The sequence below is a fragment of the Anser anser genome (genome assembly GCF_964211835.1).
Source record: "Anser anser genome assembly, chromosome: 3".
NCBI lineage: Eukaryota > Metazoa > Chordata > Aves > Anseriformes > Anatidae > Anser > Anser anser.
This window is the reverse complement of record NC_139722.1, coordinates 90,330,684-90,358,178: the sequence shown is the minus strand read 5'-3', so window position 1 is coordinate 90,358,178 and position 27,495 is coordinate 90,330,684. Positions and strand designations below refer to the sequence as shown.

The 27,495-nt window shown below is 34.6% G+C and overlaps 1 protein-coding gene across 1 annotated transcript in view; it reads right to left on the bottom strand.

Annotated features, from left to right (window-relative positions):
* Nucleotides 1-27,495, bottom strand: part of DNAH8 (dynein axonemal heavy chain 8) — a 137,797-nt gene that overhangs the window by 62,274 nt on the left and 48,028 nt on the right. The window contains exons 30-50 of the mRNA XM_083831975.1: nt 26,179-26,283; nt 25,132-25,245; nt 24,467-24,529; nt 23,256-23,356; nt 21,216-21,353; nt 19,376-19,616; nt 18,279-18,478; nt 17,757-17,910; nt 17,492-17,655; nt 16,398-16,500; nt 15,689-15,793; nt 15,246-15,407; nt 13,037-13,261; nt 12,166-12,338; nt 10,211-10,389; nt 8,670-8,857; nt 6,621-6,707; nt 6,403-6,510; nt 5,452-5,586; nt 3,439-3,600; nt 1,783-2,029 (exon numbers count right to left, since the gene is read on the bottom strand). Of these exons, the coding sequence (XP_083688101.1) occupies nt 1,783-2,029; nt 3,439-3,600; nt 5,452-5,586; nt 6,403-6,510; nt 6,621-6,707; nt 8,670-8,857; nt 10,211-10,389; nt 12,166-12,338; nt 13,037-13,261; nt 15,246-15,407; nt 15,689-15,793; nt 16,398-16,500; nt 17,492-17,655; nt 17,757-17,910; nt 18,279-18,478; nt 19,376-19,616; nt 21,216-21,353; nt 23,256-23,356; nt 24,467-24,529; nt 25,132-25,245; nt 26,179-26,283 (3,154 nt within the window). The remainder of the gene's footprint in view (nt 1-1,782; nt 2,030-3,438; nt 3,601-5,451; nt 5,587-6,402; nt 6,511-6,620; nt 6,708-8,669; nt 8,858-10,210; nt 10,390-12,165; nt 12,339-13,036; nt 13,262-15,245; nt 15,408-15,688; nt 15,794-16,397; nt 16,501-17,491; nt 17,656-17,756; nt 17,911-18,278; nt 18,479-19,375; nt 19,617-21,215; nt 21,354-23,255; nt 23,357-24,466; nt 24,530-25,131; nt 25,246-26,178; nt 26,284-27,495) is intronic.

Genomic DNA, 27,495 nt, shown 5'->3' with positions numbered 1-27,495 from the left:
GGAAGTTTAGGCTGGACATCAGGAAGAGGTTCTTCACCGAAAGGGTGGTTGCACACTGGAACAGGCTCCCCAGGGAAGTAGTCACTGCACCAAGCCTGCTGAATTTAAGAAGTGATTGGACTGTGTACTTAGTCACATGGTCTAAACTTTTGGGTAGACCTGTGCGGTGCCAGGAGTTGGACTTGATGATCCTTATGGGTACCTTCCAACTCGGGATATTCTATGATTCTATGATAAGATACTTGAATGCATCTAGAGGAGGACAACGAAGCTGTTAGAAGGGCCAGAAGATAGGTCATATGAGGAAGGGCTGAGGACACTTTGATTTGAAAAAAAGAAGGCTCAGAGGCAACCTCATTGCTCTTTACAACTTCCTGAGGAAGGGAAATGGAGAGAGAGGTGTCGGTCTCTTCTCCCTGGGAACTAATGACAGGATGTTTAGGAACGGCACAGAGCTGTGCTAGGGGAGGTTCAGACTGGACATTAGGAAAAGTTTCTTTACCGTGAGGGTGCTTAAGCACCTTTAATAAAATATTTTAACTTCTTTTAGCCCTGAATTGGTCAGGCAGTGGGACTCAATCTTTCTAGGTCCCTTTCAGTTGAACTATTCTAATTCTAATTTATTGCCAATTAATATAGAATTGGATTATGAGAAAGACAAAAAACAAACAAACAAAAAAAACTTTTCCTCCACCCCCTTTCTAGTCCATGCTCAACTTCACTCCTTCCTTCCCAACCCATCTAACTCTTCTTCCTTCCTCCACCACCACCCTGTGCAGCATATGCGATACAGATAATGAGTGTTATGATCAGTTCATAACAGTTCCTCTCTGCCATTCCTTCCTCCTCACACTTTCTCCCTGTTCCAATGCGGATCCTTGCCATGGATCCTTGTTCTTCAAGAAAATTTGCTCCTGCATGAGTCCTCTCCACAGGCTGCGGTCCTTCAGGGTAAGCCTGCTCCAACATGGGTTCTCCATGGGCTGCAGTTCCTTCAGAGCATATCCACTTGCAGTGTTCTCTGGCATGGTCCTCTCCATTGGGCTGCATGGAATATCTGCTCTGGTGTCTGGAGTACCTCCTCTCCCTCCTTCACCGACCTTGGCGCTCAAAGGATTGTTTCTCTTTTTCTTCCTCACAGCCTGAGCAGTGTTTTGCCCTTTCTTAAATATATTACCACAAAGACACCACCATTTTCACTGATAGTCTCAGCCATGTCCTGTGGTGGTTCTTTTCCAGATAAAACTGGCCACGTCCAGCACAGTAGAGTCCCTGGCTTCTTCTCATATAGGTCAGCCCTGCAGATCCCCTGCTACTAAAACCTTGCTATGTAAACCCATTTCAACATCAAAGACCAAAAACCAAACAGTTCAACATGTCCATTTTAAGAAAAGAACCTCGTTTTGGGAAGGTTCCCTAGAGGAATTCCCTTTTTTTAAGGTCTTTTCCAACCATAATGATTCTATGATTCTATCAGTAAATCTTCACTGTATTTTATCAGCCTTCAAGTCTCCATCTGCAGCCTCCATCTGCATTATAGAACTAGAGTGGCAAGGAAACAAACAGTTTTTATATAGATATAATACTGAAACAATATTTTTTTAAACTCTTGCCCTTTCTTGAGAAGTGAATTGTAACATTGGCTATGTTCTCTATAGTTGTTTTCAAGAAAGGACATCTGCAAATCACATCTGCAGACCACATCTGCAAATTCAAGATTCTTTTTTCAATATGTCATTTAAGAGGTATTTTTATGACACCCCACACAAAGTATTTACATACCCTTTTTAGCTTTCAGTGTTTTCCTCCACAGTGTAGAAAATATTCCATCTGTCCAATCATTAGTTGCAGCATCTAGTTTTCCAAACATCTGAGGAGCTGTTATAGCTTTGGGATTCATTCGCATTTCTCTATGAGGTTGTCCACATTCTGTCATTGCTCTCATTAATATGGTTATGACCATTGTTTTTCCAGATCCACTAGGTCCAAGTGTCATCAATCCATGACGTACTAGAGAAGTTTCATACAACTATTAAAAATCAAAATGTTTTGAGAAATAAGCTTTTGGAAGATTTTGGCTTGCATTTAATATGTTTGATAGTCAGTGATTGTAAATATATTAGACATAGAACATAATGTGCTCAGAACTGAAACCAGCTTGTGTTTGTTGATTTGCAGTGTGTTGTGGAATTGTCCTAATATGTAAAGCACCAAGTTTACTATGAAACAGTTTATCGAACTAAATCTTGCCTAACCTATTCAAAGCAACTCAACATTTTGTTTTTTTAACCAGATTTTAAAAAGGATTTTCTGTATTACTCAAAAGGAAAAAAATGAATAGTAGCAAAATATTTAACACACAAATAACTAAGCAGTAAAGTGCTAAAACATCTTGAGTGTATGAAATAGACATAGGCACAGCACTTCCTGCAGGTTTTTATATATGAAGACTGTACAGCCTATGAACAAACCTAGCACTTCAAGGCCTTCCTATTAAATAACTATATACCCATTAATCAGCAATATGCCATATGATTAACCCACACTAAACAAAAAATTACCATAATCCAAAATCATGGTTTAACTATTAAATCATTAGTTTATTGAACATAATGTCTTATAAATATTTCTAAATCAAAAATAATTAGATTTTCGGAACACCTTAACAATCTTCTATCTTTTGGTTCTTTCATTTTACAGTACCTCCTGCATGCTCACTTGCATACTTAACCTTGTCATAGCTTCAAATAAGGTTGTCGTAGCATATACTAAGACTGCCTGAGGCTTCTACACATACTTTATCTCTTTTAATCCAATACGGCTAAGCTGAATGATTACCCAACAATACAGGTTCTTTCTCACATAAGGTTTGAGTCTTTGTTTCCTATAATGTCTGCTCAAACCCATCATGAAGACCATCCTTCATTACAGAAACGTATTTAAGTCATGAAAACACACCTCTTCTTTTTTTCTTTGCCCTATGATAGGTCTTTTAGCTCTCATTCCCTGTGTAGCAGAAGTTGTGCCCTGGCTTTGTTTCTTGTCACTATTTATTTTCTGCCTTGGCCTTCAAAATGCCTCCCAACTATTCTTATGCCCTACCATCCCTACTCTAGCCTAAGAAACTCATGTTTAGAGAGCCATTTATGTGCTTCATTTCTGCATTCAAATAGCTTAGATGCACTACCGTATCTGGGAAAGGATGGGTTAACAGCATGCTTTAACATTTTTTTTTTCTTCTGAATAATTTAACAAAGTAATAATAATAACAAAAAAATGACCCTTAGATTATTATTCCTTAGTGTGGTCTACACACAACCTTTATTTTATTCCATTATTAAGAGCACAGGTCCTTGAATGAGACAGAGATTTAACCATTAAAATGGTGTTCTGACTTCTGTTTGTTAAAAAGATTTTAGGAAAAAAAAAATGTTTTACCTGAACAAGCTTAAGATTCCATGGTGGATGGTTAATCAATCCTGCCTCTTCAATCTGATTAGCTACTGCATCCTGTAGCTCCATATATGTACTACTGTCCAACTGCAACCCCGGAAATAGATCATTGATAAGACTGAGAAACAAAGGCTCATCTTCATCTATCTGGAAAGAAAAACAAACAAACAAAAAAGTTATTAAGTGTTTAAAGAATGGTTATCCAAACTTCTCAAACCAAAATCCAAAATTAATCTCTACTGTAAAGTAATAAACAGTAAGAATATATTTTCTAAATACAGATGCCTCTGTTCATAAATGCATACTACCAACAGGATAGGTCAATAAGGCGATAGCATTTTGATATTGTCATCCATGCCATGAGAAAAATAAATTCAAAACTGAAAGAAATTTCCCACTGAGTACACACCGAATCTATCTGTAAAATCCCCCAACAGTCACAGCATATATTGGACAGAACATGCTATCTGGAAAGAAACCTTCCCATAACTTCCTTTTCCAGTCCTTAAATAGTTTTCCTCCCAGCATTACCAAGCACTTCACCAAAAGCAAACTCCCTGAAGTCCAAAAAGCATAAAATAGATTTAGTCTGTACCTGAGCAAAAAATGCTAAATTTGTCAAGGTATTTCCACTACCACTAAATTCAATACCTCTGTAATAGAACCATAAAAATACCAGGATTATGTGCTTTCAATTCCTACAACAAACAACACTTCATTCAATGCAAATGCCTTTATGGTGACTATATTGGTGGAACTAAACAAGCCCCTGTCTACCCAAAAAACTCACACTATCTCTGGAAAAAAAAAAAAAAAAAAAGGCAAAATTCTACATTTAAAACATTCACTACATGTATGATTTTTGAATCCTAATACTTAAAGGACACCTCCAAAAACCTTTTAAAAAATGTGTTGAAGGTAGAATTCTTACACCTGCTGGATATCAAACCCACAAATTTGATGCATACATTGGATTTATGACACACTAGAATCTCTGCTCCCTAGTCATCTCCACGTTCAGTACATACACTTTTCCCCTTTCCATATAATATTGTCTTCAATTTAAAGGCATACAGGCAGCAACTGGTTTTTGTTTGTTTGGTTTTGGTGTTTTTTTTTTTTTTTTTTTGTGTACAGAATCTAACTGATACTTATCTACTGACACTATAATCAACTGTTCCCAAGCTCTGTTTAATTTTGAAGCACACTGCTTCTACACTAACCCTGAACAAAATCATGTGTACATACAGACCTGTTTTTTTCTACATTTTTCAGCTGTTCTAGCAGAAGATACTGTTTCTATGTACAAAAATTCTTGTCTTGCCTATTTTTTTAAAGTTATTATGGCTATGATATTTCCACAAAAATACCACCCATAATTTTAGACATGTGGCAACATTTATTGACAAAAATATATCCCCAAGGTGTACTCACTGAGATATATGCATACATGCTATTTGTTTGTCTATATATTAACTCTGTTCTTACTTTCTACTGCTTTTACAGTAATTGATAAAGCAAAACCTGATTGAAACAGACTGATAATTAACTAGAAATCTTTGGCGCATGATTGTTATGCATGTGCTAACTGGACTGAACACTACGTACTTCATTACTTGAGGACTTGCATTACTGGCAACTGTATAAACATGCATTGTTGAGCAGGCATACTTTAAAAGATTAATTTAGTTCACATTCAAATTATTCAGTTTATTTATAGTACAGTAATCAGTCAATACACAAGTCAGTATGTAAAATGTCATACCCACAGCTAAACCAATATTAACTTATTTGAACATTGAGCCCTAACTACTGTTTTAAAGTTTAATAAACATTTACTAGCATTTAATGATAATATGTTTATCACTTTTCATTTTTTAAAAGAAAGGGGTGTTTTAGCTTTTTTCTCAACTTCTCCAAAAAAAAAAAAAAAAGAAAAAGAAATTACTAGTAGTCTTGCGTATAATATGGCGCTAAAATCTTAAGTTAGATTCTTACCAGCTTAGAAAGATTCATATCTCTTAGCCCTCTCATAACAATACTTAATTCACTTTCATTTGGTCTGGCCCTCTTTTGAGATCCAAGAGTCCTAAGTACTGACAGGATATTCCTCAGACCAAAGTCATAATGAACCTAGAAGAGGGTGAAGAAAAAGGCTTATGCATCAGTAATGAGTTCTATAGCTTTATTTCATCAGTATATCAAACCTTGCCTTACTAACCACCTCCTATAGTGTAGTTACCCTGCCTGGAAAAGGTAGCTAACACAGGAATTCTTGCTGTTGAGGAATTATTCTATTAAAATAAATGAAGGACAATAATACTATTTTCAGGAAGGGAGGGAGGTAGTGTAAGTTTTCTACTTCAAATTTCATTGACTTCATCATTTACAAACCCATATAGCAGGTATTTTTTAGCTCTTTGTAGCAGTGTTCAAAAAAAAACAATAGTTCCATTCCAGACTGGGACTTTCCGACTGAGGAAACTTAAACCCTAGACCTCAGATGAAAGCAGTTCTGTGCACTGCAGAGCAGCACTGCGACTTAAATCGAACTCGAGACATTCCTCCTGCAGTTTCCAAACTCCGAATGCTTTCTCTAGACTTCACTAATTCTTACAGAAAAGGGACATCACCAGGTTAATTTTCCCTCACTACCACGTTTAGGCAGAGAATTTCATATATATGGAACTGAAAGCTAACATTTTTAACAATTAGAAAAACGTGGGTATCTGACTACACATACATGAATTAACATGGTTATTTGTTCATAAATTTTAATATAAACATGCTTGAATTATATTTTAATTACTTCAATATTTTTTTAGAAGCATAAAAGTGATTCTTCAGGAAAAAAACCTGCACAAACCAAAACTGGAGCATGTGTTTTATGTAAAAAACATTTACATATACATATACAAAAACAAAGAGGAACAGAATGCATAACATTACCTGCTTAGTGAGCTGCTCCTCACAAAGTTTATAAAGAACAAAGAATTTCTGAGACAATATCACATTGTCAATGAATCCATAACTTGCAAGCTTAACTCTTATAATTATCTAAAATAATAAAAAAAAGTTTTTAGAAATTATTTTTTCTGAAGATAGATAAGGAAAGTGAAAGAGTCAAATAAAAACATTTTTTCTTTCAGTTCACTCATTAATTGTACCTGTCTATCTGGAACCATCATTGAAACGGTTCTAAACTGAATTTTTAGATTTTCTGGCAGTTCTTGACGTCCAGCATATCCAGGATTCTATATAAGAAGACACACTGCATTATTATTTACAATAGTCAAAATAGCATTTTTCTTATTGTTCAAGAAAAGTAAATTTAAGCACAAATGCCTGGATCTATTCAGTTAATACCCTTGTCACAATAAACTTCAACTGAACTATGAATTAAATACCCTATGCATAATGGTGTTATAACTGCAGATGCAAGCCAGCAAATATAATTTTAAAATTTTATGGAATAAAATCTACTTGGTTGATTGCTTCTACTGTATTTCCAGAAGAAACATTGACCTCTCAGTAGCAAGGTAATTCTAATAAAATGATAGTTCATAAGGAAAACAGTAATTATGGAGAAATTTCTGGTAACTGAAGAATAAATACATGCTTGACTGACACTGGTCAAACCATAAGCATTCAGGGAAGAGGAAGTTCTATACATTGTGCAGAAGAGGTAGGTCTTCTGACGTGTTAAAGATTCAGTAACTAGCAAGAACCAAGAAAAAAGAATAATAAGCAGTTTACAATGAAGAAATATAAGGGTGTTCTTTTCTATATTTCTTGTGTCTAAAGTTTGTTTTTAAAATACAGACTTTCACTGAATGTTTAATTGTGAGTAAATCCATCTGCTTAAGAATCACATAAGAAACTGGAATTCTTTTAGTGATAGAAATGATTTTAATAATAATTCAAGAATAAGCAGAGAATATTTTGTAACAGCAGTAAAAATAACACATTCAACAAAATTAAAACATGAAAACTTCACAACAAAGTCATATGGAATACAGTGTCAATGACTAAGAAATTCTGACTAATAGAGGTTTTCCTGAACCTTGCTGCAAACACGAGGAATACCTCTAACATAAAACAGTTGACATTTACAAAATTAGAAGTGGTCAATATATTTATGGCCTCCTTATTATCCTGCACTTGAACATGCAAATGAGTATTTTAATTTCCATCTGCCTTGGCATTAGGAAACATACATTTGAAAATACCCTGCTGCCTATGAAATTACAGGAATTGGTTCTGCAAAGCCTCAGGAATCCCGTGGCAACGTGACAGAATATCCTGAAAGTTCATCTAAATCCAGGAGTTTGTGTTTCAGCCCTGGAGTAATGGTTGGTAACTGCCTGTCTAAAATTATGTTTTACTGCCTTGCATGTCTTTTTTTCTGTAGATTATCCATTCAGATGTACAACCTATCTTGGATATATATGGATATATACTGCAAGAATTTTTCACAAGTTGACATTATAAGAAAGGGAACAATGTATCTCATAAATGACACCCAGAATGCAGGACACAGTACTGTCATAATGCCTGTGCTAAATCCAGGATTGACACACAGACCAGAATGGACACCTCTACCACAGAAGGCCAAAACTGGACATCTAGCATTGTGGATATGTTTAGACACATCCTGTATCAGCAAATGAAAGGGTCTGATTGTTTTTTGCAATAGGTTTTGAAAAGACCTGTTGTCACCACAGTACAAGGGGAGTAGTTTATTCCAGAATCATTGTACTTATGGTCTGTAAATCAGCTTTACAATTCTTATTATTTATGCATATAAAGTGCCCGTTAGACAAGACATATCTCCTTGAAAAATATTTCCTGTATCTCCAGGCTTAATTGAAGGTCCTCTTTTTTTCCCCTACAGTATCTTTCTTACTAATACTGTTAAAGCTTTTCATTCACAGAGAATTTGTGAAGTTTGGCCAAACTTTTAAGTACACTACATAATGAATTGCAATACAGTAGAGGGGATGTAATGCACTGAACCTTAGGAATAATCAAAGCAAAAATTAAGGCAAGCAATTCATGAACAACTATTTATATTGTGTTCTGGTAGTTCAGTCTAATTCTACAGCAACAGCTTCACCTAATTCATAAAAAAAAAAGAAAGTTATTTTCACCTTGTCATGTAATTAACTTGTATATGGCATAACTTGTTACTTCTAGGGAAGTATTGCTACATTTACCATTGTTAGGAAAATTCCAAACTCTGGATTTAAATCCACACAGTCTCCATCAGAAAAAATGAATTGCTTTTTTCTTTCTTTTCTTGCTGTTAAGATAATATAAATTTGTTGTGCTGCTACGGACAGGACAGGCAACTCAATTCGGTTAAATTCATCAAAACATCCCCAAGATCCAGACTGTGCAAGACCTAAAATAGTGACAGAAAAATTGTTACCTCTTTTTTCTTCATGCATATTTCAGATATCTGAACTACATGTCTTTTTTTTTTTTCCAAATAATTAATTTTATTGGCCTGTGGCCAAGGCCTATATTCCTCCAATCCACCTGACTATTTTCATATCTATATTCAAACTGAATTACTATTAGTCGAGTTCTACAAAAGGGTTGGTAGTGAATCAAAATCAGAAAAATCTTTTGAAAAGTTGGGGTATTCAGTGGATCTTTGGTACTGATCTTTCCACGAATGAAGCCTGTTATTGTAAAGTAGCAATTCAATTCTTTTGCAAAAAGCAATACTGTTCATCTAAAAAAAAATCAAAATAAGTGACATACAATTTCAAAAGACTAGCCCTAAAATGTTATGTGACAAAATCCTGTGGGGTTTTTTTTTGTTTGTTTGGTTGGTTGGTTGGTTTTTTTAATTCAGGTTTTTACTTTCGAGGGGGATACACACTTAGAAACACACTATTCTAGACACTTTTATGACACTATTATTTCCTTGTTATGACAATTAAGCAAAAACAACAAAACAAAAATTTGAATAGATTCACCCCTTCTCAATACATATAATACCATAGCTTAGCAAAATGAGCTGAAAGACTTCATGAAGTTTAACAGTTCATTTATCTGGGACAGAATAACTCAGTGCAGCAACACAAACTTGGTGCTCACTGGCTACGAAGTAGTTTTGCAAAAAAGAAATGGGTGTCATGCTTAACAACTGAGCATGAATTGGAATTATGCACTTGTCACAAATGAAACCAGCTGCATTAAGATTATATCCAGCAGGCTGAAGGAAATCACTGTTTGCCTCTACTCTGCACATGAGAGATAGCAGTTGTAGCATGTCCAGTCTGAGGCTTTCCATCAGAGGAAAGACACTGATATACTGGCACAAGTCCAGCAGATGGCTGCCCTGATGGCCGGGGACTGGAGGATATGACAGAGTAGGACAGGCTGAGAGAACAGTTTCTTCATCCTGAAAAGAAAGCTAAAGGGAAAGTCTATTGCTGTCCATAGGAACTGAAAGCTGAAAAGTTGGAGCCAAACTATTCTGAGATGGACAGTGGAAGAAGAGCCAGGGGACACGTTGCAATGTGGGAAATTCCTAGTCAACATGTTTACAAAGAATTTTACCATGAGGTTGGTCAAATATTTGAACAGGGGCCCTGAATTGTTTTGGTTATCCTTGGAGATACTCAAGCCCAACAGGAATAAGGTTCTTTCAACCTGCCATAATGGCACTTGCTCTGAGCAGGAGGTGGGACTAGATAACCTGTGGAGGTCCCTTCCACCCTAATAAGATTCTATGAAATCTTACCTTTGAAAATCCTACCCAAACCTCTGAAGTCCATTTGATCAGAGCAGTTAAAGACTACTACGTATTTTCCCAGAGCCTTTCCCATGTCTTTCGTTGTTTCTGTTTTACCAGTTCCAGCTGGTCCTGCTGGAGCTCCTCCCATGTTCATTCCCAAAGCCTGAGCTAAAGTTATATAGCACCTATAAATGTTAAATCATATTGATTTATTAAATTATATGTATGTTTACACATATATATGCATATGCAAACATAAAAAACAATCTATGTGCTATATTCTTGCATCACTTCTTCATAAAGCAGTTCCATCGATTTCACTGAGTTCAGGAAGATCAGAGTGGTAAAAGTCATGAAACACAGCATTTAAATATTACATGTACAACCAAAAAGTATTTATCTGGTCTTTATCTAGTTCATTACAAACTGTGAATATTCGATAAGTTAATACATTAATGCACACCACAAAGGAATTTAACTGTAATTAACTCTTTTTGAAGCTATAATAAATAGATTCTGCTGTTGAATGGTGCTACTTCATCATTTTTGGCAGTATCTTAATCTTTATACAATTCATTAGGTTAGGTTACATTTGTCTAAATCACGAAGTGTAAAAGAATAAGTCTATATGACCCCTGCCATAATTATGGGTAAAAATTTTAAAAGACAATTTTAATTTTTTTGGGGGGGGGGAGAGGGTGTAGTCTTAAAGAGTCTAGATTGCTGTTTTAGCTGTGTGTGTGATCCTTAGCTATGATTTTCAGTCACATTAAGTCACAGCAGAGTAATGCTCAAGGAATTAAAATGACAAAGTTTCTGTGCAAATGAAGGGGTATCTTCACTGTCAAATCAACCCTAAATACTCAAATTTGAGTACTTTTCTAACAAATGTATTTTTGTCTTTAATCAGCAATAAATAGAGTAGAAAATAGAGGTTAATAACTAACTAGTTGATACGATTTAGCTTGAATCACTGCAATATATTACACCAAATTTTCACTGTAAGGACCTTGATGTTTTCTATGTGATTCTGTTAACTAATAGGAAACGTAAGTGAATGAAGGTTTTACTCCTAAGGGTGTACTGGGGTCAAGACAAATGTGAGGGTAGAATTTATCTTTTTGCATAAAGAAGTACTTGATTGTTGGGTTCAGTATGGTCTACTGCAGAAATGGACTGAGCTGTCACAATAGCAGTCCCACCTCTTCTGGGGAAATAAAGATGGAGAAATAAAGATGTTCCAAAAAGCTGTACAGACCCATATTCCACATAATAGCAATGGTATTGTGGAAGTTATTGTTGTTTCTTGAGGGGATCTTTTTGCAAGTGAAGTATCTTTTGGCTGTTTAGTTTCTGACTTGGCCAAAAGTAACATCTCAAGAATGGAAAACGTGGAGGAAGAATTTTAACCAAAAAAAAAAAAAAAAAAGGAAAAAAGTTAATCCACATTTATTTAAAACAAAATTAATGGTTGTTGTTTGATTGCCTGGTTACAGAGGGAGAATAGCAAGCACGTTCAGCAGGGACTTTGTCAAAATCTAGATTCTCACAGACAAATTTAAAATGTTTCCCACTACTAATAAGAAGATAGGCAGTGATCGGTTGTCTTAGACTTTCAGACATTGGTAGTAACAAAACCCTTATAGAATCCTTTGTTACAGAGGTTAAAATATTTGACCTAATCTTATCTTCATAATAGAAATACTGCTAAAATATAATCTACCATATAATCTTAAAATTATTCAGTTCTGTTACTAAACCTTTTAAGACTATGAAGTGATAAAACTCTTCTAGGAATGACTAGGTGAGATGTAATGATTAGTGAGGTTATGTAAGAAAGACTTTCATCAATGACCTAGCCCACACAGGAATTAATTTGGAATGATTCTCTTTGAAGATATTATGTTAAATAAACACTATATATGTAAAAAGTATTTATGACGTATAACTGTGTTTCTAACCTGTCTGTAAGAGGTGTTATAACCAGACGATCAGTGCAACCCAGGAATTCATTTTGGTAAATAAAATCTACATCTGTAATGGATACAAAGACTTGATCGAAATCCTCCTTGAAATAAAATCTAGACTGCTTTAACCATTCAAAATCAGTTGGTGATTTGATGTGCATTTTTACCTTAAAAGAAAGTAAATAAATATATATGTTATAACTTAATATTCATGTTTATTATCTTTGATAGCTAGGATAAAATCCTAATTTGCATGAGAATAATGAGTGATTACTCAAGTTAAAGTTCCTAAGAAGAAAACTGAAGTAGATATGTCTTGCATAATATTCATAGATATATATTAAGCCGATTAACAAATGTCCCAATCATATAAACTGATCATAATAACCTCTGTGTTATCAAATACAGCTTAAATTGCTTTGGTAGTGCAGCTAACCTGCCAAGTGAAATTAGCAAACATTCTGTGAATTCATCAAACACATTGGAACAAAGGGCATGATGCAGGAAAGATCTGATGGAGGCATGGAAGCTGCACAGAAACTAGTAGGCTTGTGCCATCAGCAGTAAAAATACGTGAAGGATGTAGTGTTGAGGGATAGCATTCCTCACTGAAGAAAAGAATGTAAACAATTTATTAGAGTCTAAAAAGTCCAAGGAAAGGATTGGCATAATCTGTTGATTTTAGTAGGTTTGTTTGTCTTCTGTGTATGCCCCTTAGGAACCACAAAGACAATCCCAAAGAGAAGGAGCAGGACCTTCTTAAAAAATTAGATTAAATTTAGATTAAAATTAAATTAAATTTAGAAAAAAATAGGTGTTATGGAAGATACTGCTTAGTTGTCTTAAATCAAAGTCTGTACTTTACCAAATCATCAAAAATATCACGCTGATGTACATGAATGGTAATAAGTGTTTCAAATTTCACTCTGTCAAACTTGGAAAGATCATGCGTGGTCTGGCTAATCAACATATTCAAGATCTCCAGAAATCTCCCATTGGTCACTTGCATGATTTTTCTGTCCTCTTTAGCATTCTGTAGAGCTTCTTCTGAATCACGTGTCCACAACATTTGAATTCCCAGTAATCCAACCTACAAATTTATTATGTGAATGAATATAAAAGAATCACTTGTTAAACACTAGCTTCATTCTAAATGCCTTGGATATAATGGGAACAAAAAATTATGCCGAAAAGTCCCAAATTATCACTTGCTCCCATCATGATAATATCTCACCATAGTACTGTGCCTGAATTAGTTGTCTCTGTTGTGGGATTGGAAACTCCTTAGAAAACATATTAAAAATTTTTACGAAAATTTGTCACACACTGAGACAAATACAAACAAAGCACAATCCTCAGTTTCAGTTACAAATCCTTACTGTATTCCAGCATCAGAAACAAACATATTCAACTATGGGGAGAAGTCCTGCTGGAATTTTTCCACTGCCAGTTCACAGCTAATTAAAGAGCATTAAAAAATGTTTGTGTTTACTACTGAACATGGGATGCATTGCTATATTGCTAACATGCTCTCATGATTAGAGCACATTGAACTAGAAGGTATTTTGGTTCCAAATTAATTTAGAAAGGTACAAAACACTGAGTATAAACTACAGCCTCAGATTTAGATTTACCACATCAGACACATCCATGACAAAACATGATAGATGAGAACTGTATCAATACCTTTCTTTCCCACATTGTTACAATGCACCAAGACGAAAAATTTGACTCATCCACTCTTTCTACTTTTTTGTCTCCCTATGCCTGTAACGAGTTCATAGCTACTTCCTGCTACAAAATCTCTGTATCTTATCATTTTAAAATCATTTGACTATCATCAGTAGAGTCTAAATTACTTTATTTTAGAATGACAACTTAGTTAAAGAAAAAGCTATATTTGGATGTGACTTTTTCACACTGCCTATAACAGAAGCATCTGAGACAGTAAGAAGGGAATTTGAAGGAAAGAAAATATTTCAAATATTTGCAAATATTTAGCCTAATTTCTTCTCTATCCTATAACAAAGCATTTCTTTGTCTGTACTTCAAATTTCTTGACAGAAGACCATTTTCTTATTTTTTTCCCTTCTGTCCATTGTTTTAACACAAATAATTCTTTCAATACGAACACATTTGGATTGGAAAATAAGATCCCAATTATTACCATTACTTTGCAGATGGTAATAAAGCCACTTCAAAATGTCTGACATGCAAACAAGATGGACAGTCCTTATTTTTTAAAGAAAAGTAATAGACTTTCAAAATAAATACCACTAAGGTAAGACATAATTATATCATAAATACAGCTTAATTATATCATAAATACAGCTAATAAGTAATAATAAATACAGCATAATTGTATCATAAATACAGCTTTAAGATAATTCTGTTCAATATCTAAATGTCCTCAACATTTTTTTAAATTAGCAATGTAATGGCCAGTTTTAATATTTGCATAAATTCTATTAAACAGTTATGCCCACTGCTATAATGATTAGCAAATGACCAGGTCAGAATTTGGGAAGGCTAGGAAACAATTCATTATTTGTTAATGAAATTTATGAACAATCAGTAAGATGGAGAAATCTCTAGGCAAACTAGAATCTTTCAAAATAGGCTTCTACTAGGAATGCATTATCCTAATGACAAATACATGAATTATGAAGTAAAACTCATAAATAATCATGAGATTATAAATCATCATGACATGAGATAATCATAATCATAACTCTTGCAAGCATAAATTTAGAGAAATCTATCTGCACATGAAATTTTCATTGCATACCAAAGACGTTCATTATCCATCGCAGAAAATACAAGCTCTATTTCACATTCTCCAAGAAAAGAAAAAAATTTTTTCAAGTGTGTTATGAGAAAAATATCATGCTACATATAGGACACCAAAACTGAGGTAATTACGAATTGCCTGCTACTGAGTAGTTTTATATCTTTGTTTCCTCTATGGAAACTTCCTCATATAGACAACTCCTTAGCCTATATGCTGTTTATATCCCATCTCCCTGGACACACAGCCCAGACTGCACACACAAATCCACATCCTGTATTCTCACCTGTGCTGGGAAGTGATTAAGAAAATTCAGCAAATTATATCCTGGGTCAATAATTTGGTAATATGCTGCCCTAATTACACCATGCAATGAAATCTGCTGCACACGCAATAAATCCTGCAACCAAAGCTCTACTGGTCCTTTTGCAATCACTGGAGTGTCCAACTGAAAAATCAATGAAAGCAAAAGGCAGAAAATAGGATATAGTTAAACTTCTGTTCAACACCATTAGTTACTAAATAGTTGCTAATTTTTTATGCACAATTACAGATATAATTTCTATAAACACTGTAGAAAAATATTTAATGAAGACAATTTTATTAGAAATGAACATTTCAATCATCAGTGTAATTAACAATAATTCAACTTAATGTATACTTATCTGTCCAACAACAGAATGATTTCTCTATTAACAAAATTTCTGGGGAAAAAAATCAAAGTATTACTGGTATTTTTTCTCCTTCTCTTGATATGACTGCCAGTATGCGATCATAATCCTTTGCATGAAATTCTACCTCATTTATATTGTCAGAAATGGAAGGAAGATGCGGCTGTAAGGACAATTAAAATGTCAAAGTAAATATATAATGGTAGCAAACAACAACAAAAAAATCTTAAGTAAGGTTATCTTGTGAAGGTTTGTCTGAACCTACGGATGAGCTTCAGGCCATCTAAAATTAAAAATTACAGAAATGCTTGTGTAGGATTATATCTCCATCTGCTGGTGGATTTTATTGTTTGTTAATTCTCTTTTGTTTTACATTTTCCAGAGGCAATCTAGCAGGACAGAGGTCAGTTGTTAGGTCAACTATTTATCTCAACCCTCAGTTACAATCTAGACTAGTTGGACTGATTTAGCACTACATAAATCAGCAGTTTCAGAGGTTCCGTCTTGTTAGTTTAGCCATGAAAGGAACCTTCATTAAATCATGTGATGGGATCATATTTTAGTGTCCTGGATTCTGAAGATTGCCTTTGAGTTACATATTTTTGTTTTCATTTCATATTTTGTTAAATACTAAAGGGCAAGAAACAAAAACAACAACAAATCTCCAAAGATTGAAAGAAAATGTTAATGTCTTCATTCATTGAGTGCTTTTACATATTTTAATTTTCTTTTTGTTATAAGTGGAAAAAAAATCACTAAGGCTGTACCTGTATTGTATGAGAATCACTTGCTTGTCCAAGAATTTCAAGAAGTACAGGATCAGAAACAAAAAAAAATCTAGGAAACAGTAGTCTCTTCTTCTCTAAATATCTTTAAAATTGAACAAGATTTCCATTAGAATATTATCTCTTAATTTTTTTCTCCACAAGAGCAGAAGTAAGACCGAAATATTTATATTTCATTTTTATAGCTTTAATTTAAAAAAGAAGACTTGGACAGATGCTAAAGTAAATCTCAACTGTGAACATTTTAAGAAGATATGCAAGGGAAGTTTTGAATAGGGTGTTCTTTTTTTTTTAAAGATTATCAAATTTTAACATTTTTCACAGTGACAGAACATTACCTGCTTGTACACACACAGAATACTTGCGCACCAGCGATGCTACTTCCTTAGTATCTCCCTACAGATTATCATCTTTTGATGCAAATGATCTTGCACAATTGAATTAAGAAATATGCCAAATGTTGGAATGATGGACATTGGAATAAACTTCCTCACCACAAAGAATTCTCGAAACACAGTTACATAAAATTTCTGTGCTATTTTATGTTTGTTTAAATATATGTTTTTTTCTTTTTTAATGAATATGCATACATTAGCAGATTGTAAACAATGAGCAGAAATTGTTTGTTTACCTTAAAGTCTTTTCAGTCTGCTGAATCTATGTCTGAAACTGAAAATTTATTATCTGATTTTATCTTAAAACAACAACAACAAAACTAAAACTGTCATAAAGCCTTCCTGCCTTCCCTTTCAAGTATTATCATTACAAATTCCCATTCAGGAGAGATTATCTTCACCAGTTACCCATGCAGTTTTGAAGAAACCTGATTACAGAAAGTTTGGATGACTTCTATTGCTAGACACTGAAGGATGCAAATTAGAAGTAAGCAGAAACTGTGTAGGTATAATCTAGAAAAAGTAGATTCACTCACTCTTCAGATTTGCTCTTAGAAACATTTTAAATATTTAGTTTGGAACTGAAGTGAGACTGACTATTTAGTATAAACTATTTACAAAATAATAAAACATTACATATATATATATACACACAAAGATATAAATGTATAAAATTCATACCCTGTAAGTGATTTCTGACATACTTCCAACTGCTCATGTAAGTGAGGTAGAAGTTGCTCCATAGTCTCATCTCCAACACAGCAAGTAATTACATTTGGGTTTTCATGAGCTCGTTGCATTATCCTTACCCATGATTTGTCAATATTCTGAAAACGCTTTGCTTCCTATATATAATAAAAACATAAGTGCTTTCACACCATTGTCTGTTGAAAAGCATTACACAGATAGCAATTAATACATAATAGGCAAATACCTATAAGTTTACCTGGGGTAACTGTTTTGCAATATCTCCCCCTACAAAAACAGCTTCAAGATAAACCCAGAGGTTCTGCACAACCAGCCATTCTTCAATTATATCTGTAGAGCCGCTTAGTTTAGAAATCCAACTCTGAATATCTTTTTTAAATGGTGCATTGTATCTAAAATAAAGGAAGAGAAACAGAAATGATTTAATTCTAAAAAATAAAAAATAAATTAAAAAAAAACACTATTATAAAATAAGAAAGTAAAATAAAACAGTGAAAAAAGCACACTTGTTTAACTTGAAGAGCAAGAAGAATCCCCTGAAAAGTTTTTACCAACTGGATTATATTCAAATCTATTGAGACAATAGGTTGCTACTAATACATGAAAGTCTGCCACTTGAAGAAGTTTTTAAATCAGAAATTTTAGCTTTTATTCTTTTTTTCATTACACTCCAAACTTACTGCTGATTTAGTCTAATAATAGTAGAGTTACTACCTCAGTGTGTTACTGAAAATACCGTACAAACTCATTTTAAAAGTACCTATTGCTCAGTAAAGAGCCAAGAATCATTAAACTGTCCTCCATCAAAGTTATAATTTCTAATGATTCTGTTCCCTTTAGCAGTAGCTCTCCTCTCCCTTTGAATGATGAGAAGGTCAAAAATTGGTTTCCCCAACTGTCAGCTATTTGAGATAATTTGGCTTCTATATCCTTTTCCTTTGTAGCAGATATACATATATCCTGCAAAGAAAGAATAATTTTTTAGAATCTATGTTCTTCATAAATTAAACCCTTCCTGATATCATACATCTAATAATGGTCTATTTAAAAACAATATATGAAATTTTATAAGATAGTACAGCTGTGTCACAAATGCAGAAACCACAGTACTATTTTTACAGAAATCTCACTAAAATTAAATGTATATTTAACTGAAAAATACTCCATTGGAAATGCATTAGTATTCCATTTCTACAGCTTCATGTTTTATTATTTCTGCACAATAAGATTTCTGAATCATTATTTCAATATGTTTTTGGGTAATGACAGACTCATTTTCATAGGAACTCTTAATCCTATCACATTTCAATTTATAGAATCATAGAATCTCAGATTAGGTTACCTTGGAAAGGATCTCTGAAGTTCATCAAGTCCAACATCAAAAATAAATCAAAGTATGATCAAAGTATGAATATAATGATATAATTTGCATGTGTATTTCATAGAATCATAAAATGGTTTGGGTTGGAAGGGACCTTAAAGACCATCTATAATTCCACCCCGCTACCATGGGCCGGGACACCTCCCACCAGACCATATTGCCCAAAGCCCCACCCAGCCTGGCCTTGAACACCTCTAGGGATGGGGCATACACAGCTTCTCTGGGCAACCTGTGCTAGTGCCTCACTACCCTAAGAGTAAAGAACTTCTTCCCAGTATCTAATCTAAACCTACCCATTTTTAGTTTAATGCCATCCCCCCTTGTCCTATCACTACACTCCCTGAAAAAGAGTCCCTCCCCACCTTTCCTCTAGGAAATATAATTAAAGAATTAGACAAACATTTTATAAATAATAATTCATAACATTTTTGCTGATAATATAAAATGAAGGAGGAAGAAAAAATGTATGTACCTACCTCAATATCATCTTTATTTTCAAGAATTGGTGCTTCCATGATGTTTCGAAGGCAAAAAGTATCAGATTCTATATCAAATTGATGTCCTGTTGTTTCAGCTATACGATTCCAGTGTCTTTGCTTCATTGCTTTGTCAGTCATCATTTCCAACAAAGGACAAGACTCACTGAAATCATCAATTTTTTTCTTGAGATCTAAAAATGCTTGCCAGGTTTGGAGTCCTTTAGGTAGCCTACGACACCTGCAGTTGAGTTAAAATGATGCAGTAGTAAATGTCCTTTTGTCAAAATAGGAAATTTTAAAAACATTCTAAAAACAGATGAGGAAATATGAAATACCTGCTATTGAGATCAACATTTTCTATGTAAAATTGTGTCAAATTAGTCTATCTTTTTAGGAAAAACCCACTCTATATCTACTCTATAATCGTAGTATACATATAACCTAAAACACCAAATATTTGCACAAGAACAAATGCAAATCAATTCATTATGCCTTTATTTTGGAAATTAATAAAGTCAGATTCTGGAATGTTATTCCAATAAGAGGACTGGGGGAAAGAAGTGCAAAGAAAGCTGGAGTTGTTTCAGAATAGAGCTTGTCATGATACAGGACTGCCTTATGTAGCAGGATAGTGGAGGACAGGACTCAGTGATGCAGTTACTCTGTTGTAAATTATTCTTCTCCTAGTCTTCCATACTACATTTCTTCCAAAAATAATAAATGTGCTTTTTAGAAAAGGTTAGTATATACTTCTGAAGCAATCTAGTTACATCTTAATAGTCTCAACGACAAAGCCATTTTAAGCTTTCAAACTTACTGCAATGTTTGTAGCTTTTCTTTTTTTTCAAAACTATGCTATTTAGACACTATTGTTAATGCATTAGAAATGGAAGAAATGTTTTAAAAAAGGATGAAAGAAGGGAAATGATTTTCTCACTCTAGTCTGTGCTGGTGCAGCCTCACCTCAAGTACTGCGTGCAGGTTTGGGTGCCACAATATAAAAAGGACATAAAACTATTAGAGAGCATCCACAGGAAAGCTACAAAGATGGCAAAGGGTCTAGAGAGCAAGATGTATGAGGACTGGCTGAAGTCACTTGGTTTGTTCAGCCTAGACAAGAGAAGACTGAGGGGAGGCCTCATGGCAGCCTGTAGCTTCTTCCTAAAAAGGAGAGCAGAAGGGCAGGTGCTAAGCTCTGCTCTCTGGGGACAGCGATAGGACCCAAGGGAATGGCATGGAGCTCCATCAGGGGAAGCTCAGGTTGTATATTAGGAAAAGGTTCTTCATCCAGAGGGTGTTTAGGATCTGGAACAGGCTTCCCAGGGAAGTGGTCATAGTACCAAGCCTGCCATAGTTCAAGAAGCACTTGGACAATGCTCTCAGATCAGATTTTTTGGGTGGTCCTGTGTGGAGCCAGGAGTTGGAATTCATGATCCTTGTGGGTCCATTCCAACTCAGGATATTCTATGACTCTATGAAATATTGTAAAAGACTCAGAAATGTTATCATTGTATCCAGCACTTTAAGTCAATAGGCTAATCCTCCTAGCTGATTAACTTCCCTTTTACAAGCAAACTTTCAGCTTAACACCTTGGTTGGTTTAGTTAAGGAGATCAACACTTCAGCTCATCATATGGTATTCTGTTATCAAAACTACAGGTAAAAGACTGGTTAACTAAAAGTATAGCGTTATCCCACTATTTCTTGTAGAACCTGATCACCTTATGATAAACCTTATTCATGGAAGTTTTGTATTTAAATATATCAAACAGCTTCACTAAAGTCACCTAAATCTTAATTCATTTAATATAAGTTACTGTTCATATTAAGAACACACCTGTTTTGAAAATCCAGAAGCTCAGCATTAATTTTTTCAATATCTACATCTGTCCAAAGTATCTCATAATAACCATTGATGCTGCTTATTACAGTATCATACAATCCATACAATTTCTGAAGCAAGTTTAACTCCTTCCTGGAACCAAAAAAGTCATACCAATAATTTCAATCAGCTATTTGGATATCTCTCAGTACTTAAATACATGATATCTGTAATACTACTACCAAAATTGGGATCAATTAGATTTTATTTCTTAATCTAGAAAAGAACAGTCCATTAATACAAACAAGCAAACAAACAGCAACAACAAAGCAGATGGTGCTGAGGACCTATTATCTACTCTAAACTTATATGGGGAAAGTTTTGCTTTGGTATACTTCTATAAAACTTCAATTCATCCAAAAGATGTGATTGTCCCCCTAATACTCAGCATCTTCATCCTCCCCTCAAATACTGTGTGAAATTTTGTGGTCCACAATATAAAAATATAAAACTATTAAAATATGTTCAAAGGAGGGCAACAAAGATGTTGAAAGGACTAGAGGGCGTGAATTATGAGGAGTGGGTGAGGATACTTGGTTTGCTTAGCTTAGAGAAAAGAAAACTGAGGAGTGACTTCATTGCTGTCTACAACTTCCTCATAATGAGATGTGGAGTGGGAAGTGTTGTTCTCTTCTCTATGGTGACTAGTGAAAGGACATGGCTTAAAGCTCAGTCAGGGGAAGGTCTGGATATTAGGACAAGTATATTGGATATTAGGATTAGGTTCTTTACTGAGAGGTGGTCAATTACTGGAACAGGTTCTTCAGGGGAGCAGTCATGGCCCAAAGCCTGTTGGTGTTTAACAAGCACGTGAACAATTCCCCATAGATACGTGGTTTCACCCTTAGATTGCCCTTTGTGGAATCCAGAGCCAGACTGTATGATCTTTGTATGTCTCTTCCAAATAAGGATATTTTATGATTCTGTGGTAGTTTATGCACCTTGAGGTGGCTCTGCAGTGCAAAGCAGGGAATGGCAAGCAAGGACGATTAGTCAATTTGCTTCAGAAGCACTCTAGGAATCTGAACTAAAATGCTGATGCAAAAACAGCCAGAAAGGCTCATTAGGTACAGCTGCTCAAAAAATTTAGACTTTCATAAACCTCTAATAATATGTCAAATATGGTTATACCTTGATTGTTCCTTGCCTTTTTCTAGTTGTTAGTACTGTATCTTGTTACATAAAACTATATTTAGTCACATGATTATATGAGTATATTTCGAAGACAGGGCATTGTGCTCCTTTATATAGTACAATACCCAGAGTAAAATAACCTGGTGTTGTTCTGTTGCCACAATAAATACACACACACACACAATTATAAGCAAATTATTCAGAGCTCTAAAATTTGTGTTGATTTTTTTTTTTGTATTTAATTTAAGGTGATGGAAACCTTCTGGCCTCACCTCAAGTACCATGTGCAGGTCTGGGTGCCACAATGCAAAGAGGACATAAAACTATTAGACAGCATCCAAAGGAGGGCTACAAAGATGGTGGAGGGTCTGGAGGGGAAGACACATGAGGAGCAGCTGAGGCCACGTTGTTTGCTCAGCCCAGAGCAGAGGAGGCTGAGGGGAAGCCTCATGGCAGCCTGCAGCTCCCTCACGAGGGGAGTGGAGGGGCAGGCGCTGAGCTCTGCTCTCTGGGGACAGCAACAGGACCCAAGGGAATGGCATGGAGCTGGGACGGCGAGGGTCAGGCTGGGTGTTAGGGAAAGGTTCTGCACCCAGAGGGTGGTCGGTCACTGGGATAGGCTCCCCAGGGCAGTGGTCACAGTATCAAGCCAGCTGGAGTTCAAGAAGCACTTGAACAATGCTCTCAGATCAGATTTTTTGGGTGGGCCGGTGTGGAGCCAGGAGTTGGAATTCATGATCCTTGTAGGTCCATTCCAACTCAGGATATTCTATGACTCTATGATTCCCTTTTTGTGTACTTTCTAATATACTTTCTAATATACTTAATAAACACCTCGGACAGCTGTATTTCCACAATTACCTGACTTTATGCAAAACTGCATAGTCTGTGACAGGCAATCCAAACAACTGCTCACCAGATGAGTACGTGATAAACTTTCTCCAAAGCTCATCAAAATTAGCCTGGTGACATTAAGATTCATACAGACAAAATAAAATACATATATTTAATTTTAAATAGTCTAATGATAAATCTACAGTTCTACACTTGTCTTAAAACACTTGTATTAGAAGCATAAACATCTGAAAAATACATTTAATCTAAATTTTTGAAACAGTTCCCATGTAAAGCAGTATTCAGTTCCATATGTTGAATTCAGTTAGTGAATATATTTATAAAGCAATAATTTGAAGAAACATTTTACAAAAATGGGATGTGAAATTAATTCTATATCGTGCAGACAGAAAAGTAAATACTTGTATTAGGTGATAAAGTAGACAACCTGAATTAAAAACACCAGAGAGTGCCAAAAATACAGCTACTTTCAGACAAAGTGTAAGTGCTCTCCAAAGTATTGGATCAACATGGGAAAGTGAAAGAACAGTTTGGGTACAAAAGCATTATCTTGGCAGCATAAATGTATCTGACAAATGTATTTGAAAAGCAAATTCAAACAAAGTCACTCCATTTTCAGTATATATTAGATGCATGTGAAAGTTTAAGCTTTTGTTACTTTGTCAGTGCTTTTCAAGAACTTTGAATTCACTTTTTACAGAATAAATATACAATACATAAGAGACTAACAACACTCATGTGGGTTGGGGCCGGGGCAGAATCTTCAAGTTATAACTTTTTAAGAAAAGAAGGATAAAAAATGGAATAAAGCTCACTGTGGAACCATGAACTAAGGTTCATAACAAAAACAAAACACTGAGTTGAAAGGCAAGTTTCCAATGGAAAATGTGATCTTTACAAGAGGAAAAGATTGGCTTATGTGACCAATATATAACCTGGCTTATTTTTAGCTATTATTGAGTTGTACTTGCCTCTTCCCTTTTTTTACTGCTCTTATTTCTTTAGGTAGATAATTTCTGCTCAAGAAACATGAAGAGTGGAGCAAGGTTATGTATCAGTCCTTCCACATTAAGGAAAATGTTGCCTGATTGAATACTAAACAAAATACACACCGAGATTGCAGTCTTTGGTAAATGTGTCTTTTTCTAAACTCACTTTGATAAGCAACAGTGGATCTAAATTTAATTATTTCAAAATGTAACTGTTTATTTTCTTACCTGAAAGATCTGTAGCCTATTACTAGCTTCCTGAGGTGGAATATTTGGAACCATAGGTCCTTCCTTTTAAAGAAACAATTAACAAAAATCTCAATATTAATTCTCAGAGTGACTGAAATCCACTGTATATTTACAGTAGCTCATCACAAAATACATAATCTTTTGATAGTCAAGATCCAATCAAGTTACGTGTGTTGGTAATGCAACATTTACAATGGTAAATCTAATAAAAGATAACACATAAAATTAAGAAGTCTTTAGCTTAATTGAATTGAAAAGCACTAGACTTCATTCCTCATATTTTGTTTCTGTTTGAAAGAAATAATAAAAATAAAAAATAATAAATATATATATATACATATCTCCAGTGTGTGGCCTGCAACACTTTTTTAACATTGAAATACAATCAAAGATGTCATAATGTGCTGCAATTTCTAAACTAAGATCTCATGAAAAATCATGCCACCAGGGATTCTCAGAGTTGTTTGCACTGCTGTTTCTCCAGACTGAAAAGTATGATCTATAACAATGACTGCTTAACAACCATGACATATTCACCATATTCAGTAGCTCAACATAAAACTCCGGCACCCAACTGATGCAAATAAAAATATTGAAAAGCTAAGTACAAGTCTTTCAGATAACTAAAAAAATATTACAGTTACCACTTCATATGATGTTTCAAAGTTTGACACATCCTCCCGAAAAACTGCAACCGATTCCAGTAAATTACTTTTAAATTTGGGCTGAACTTGAACCAACTCATCTTGAATTCTGGTCTGACAAAAAGAATAACAAGAAATACAGTATTATATTATTTATTATTTTTTTTTTAATCAGGAACAGATATTTGAGCTATATATAACCCAAAATCATACATACATAAGTATTAAAGTTTTGAACAAAAAATGAATGATTTGAAACTAAACAGGTATTATTTTCTTTCATGGTGCTACATGTTCAATTTTTGAGATAAAAAGTGGAAACAGCAACAGTCTCTCCCCCCTACTTACAAATGAATATTTACAGTGAATTTACAACAAAAGGGGAGAGGGGAATAAAAGGACACAGAAAACAGAAAAACCCAAAATATTACAGTCCTCTTCCTCATGAATGGCTCAGTGTTTTCTTTAAAAACTCCATTATTCTTTGTTCAAAAGCTTGAGAGAGAGAACCAAGAACTGCCTGAAATCAAAATATAAAATACTCATGCCAGTGATTACTCTGCACAATAGGATCTAAATATTCCAATAAAATATTTCCATATTTCCACCAAAATTTCCCCATTTCAGGAAAAGGTCCAACAGACATTGAGCTTTTGAGGGATATGTCTGTCCTAAACAATGAAGTTAAGTGTACAGTCATCATTTAAGGGGAAGGACGGTGAGAAAGTATGCAATTATTAAAATTATGTAACCTAAAAGCGGTAATCTTGATCAGACAAGAATGGAGCGAAAACTGGAAATGAAGGACAGCAGAAAAAGCAAAGAGAAGAAATAAATTTCTCATTTTCTTGCAGATTTTAGGCACATATATAAAAGATATAATAATAATTTAATATTAAAGAACTTCTCTATAAAAATAAAATTAGAAAATGAACATCCTAATCAAAGGCATAGACACTAGTGAGCAACTAAGACCAAGAGTCAGAATACAAACCGGAGTCTGTCCCCAACTCATTTATACCCTAAATTGTAGTTTTATATACTTACAGCTTTTTTCTGTAATTTATTAAAAGAATATCTGAGTGAATCAACACCTTCTGATTCTTCTTTTGTAACCTCAATTTCAAATGTGTTTAAAATGGCATAGGCTTCCTATATGAAAAAAGAAAACCTTAGTAATGATCCATTTTAAGTTCATTTGCAGAAACACAGATCCAATGTGTTAATAACATTTCAAAGAAAATCTATGCATGTAATTTAGGCATAAAATATTCATTTTTTTTTTAAAGGATGTTGAATGAATCAGAACTAGAGCAAAACAGCAAAAAAAAAAATGTTTCTTTAAATAAAATTCTCTTGGATGAGATAACAAAGATATACAAATACAAGAAATTGAATATTAAATATATAAGAAGTTTTATCATCTTAATGGTATCTGCATTACACTACCTAAATGTATATTTTGATCTTTTTTTTCCCCACCTCTGATTTACTGTCACTAAATTACATATTTTAGAAATATTTTGCCATCTGACCTATACAATCTTTACTATATGTTTTCAAGCTATCAAGTGTCTGCATAAGTATCTATTTCATTATGAACCTTTCTTATTATTTATTCACACTTGTAACGGCTTGCATCCATGGAGTTTGCACATCTGTTTTATTACCCTCTTATCAGACCAAGGGAACAAATTATTTAAAAATAAGATTGCCTTCTTATTTTACAGATTCCCAAAAGGTACACAGAAGATTTGTTAATGAAGACAACACTATATATCACGTTAGCTGATCCTCTGACCTATGACTTCTATTATGTGCAGCTTATGATGTTTCATAAATACAGTTGTTTATTCCGTGCAGATACCTACACTTGGAATTCTCTTGTTCAACTTCTGAGAGTTGTAGACTGAATCACTGAGGTTAGAAAGGGCCTCTAGAAATTGTCTAGTCCATTCCCTCACAACCTCAAGGCAGGGTAACCTAGAACATGTTGCCCAAGACCAGGTGCAGTGTCCAGTCAGGTTTTTCTTCATCTTTTTCTTCAAGGATGAAGATACACTCCAAGTGTGTCTCACCCACCAGAGTAAAAGAGTAGTTTCACCTCCCTTGACCTGCTGGAACTCTTCTAACTAACGCTGCCCAGGATACCTTTAACCTTCTTTGCCACAAGGCCACTTTGTTGACTCATGTTCAACTTGGTGTACGGCAAGAAACACAGTTCTTTTTCTGCGGTGCTGATTTCCAGTCACCCCAGCCTTTGCTGGTGCCTCTGGTGCCTATTCATCTCCTGGAGCAGGACTCAGCATCTGCCATTTTTGAGCTTAGTGAGGTTCCTGCCCAGTCGCTTTGAAGGGCAGCACA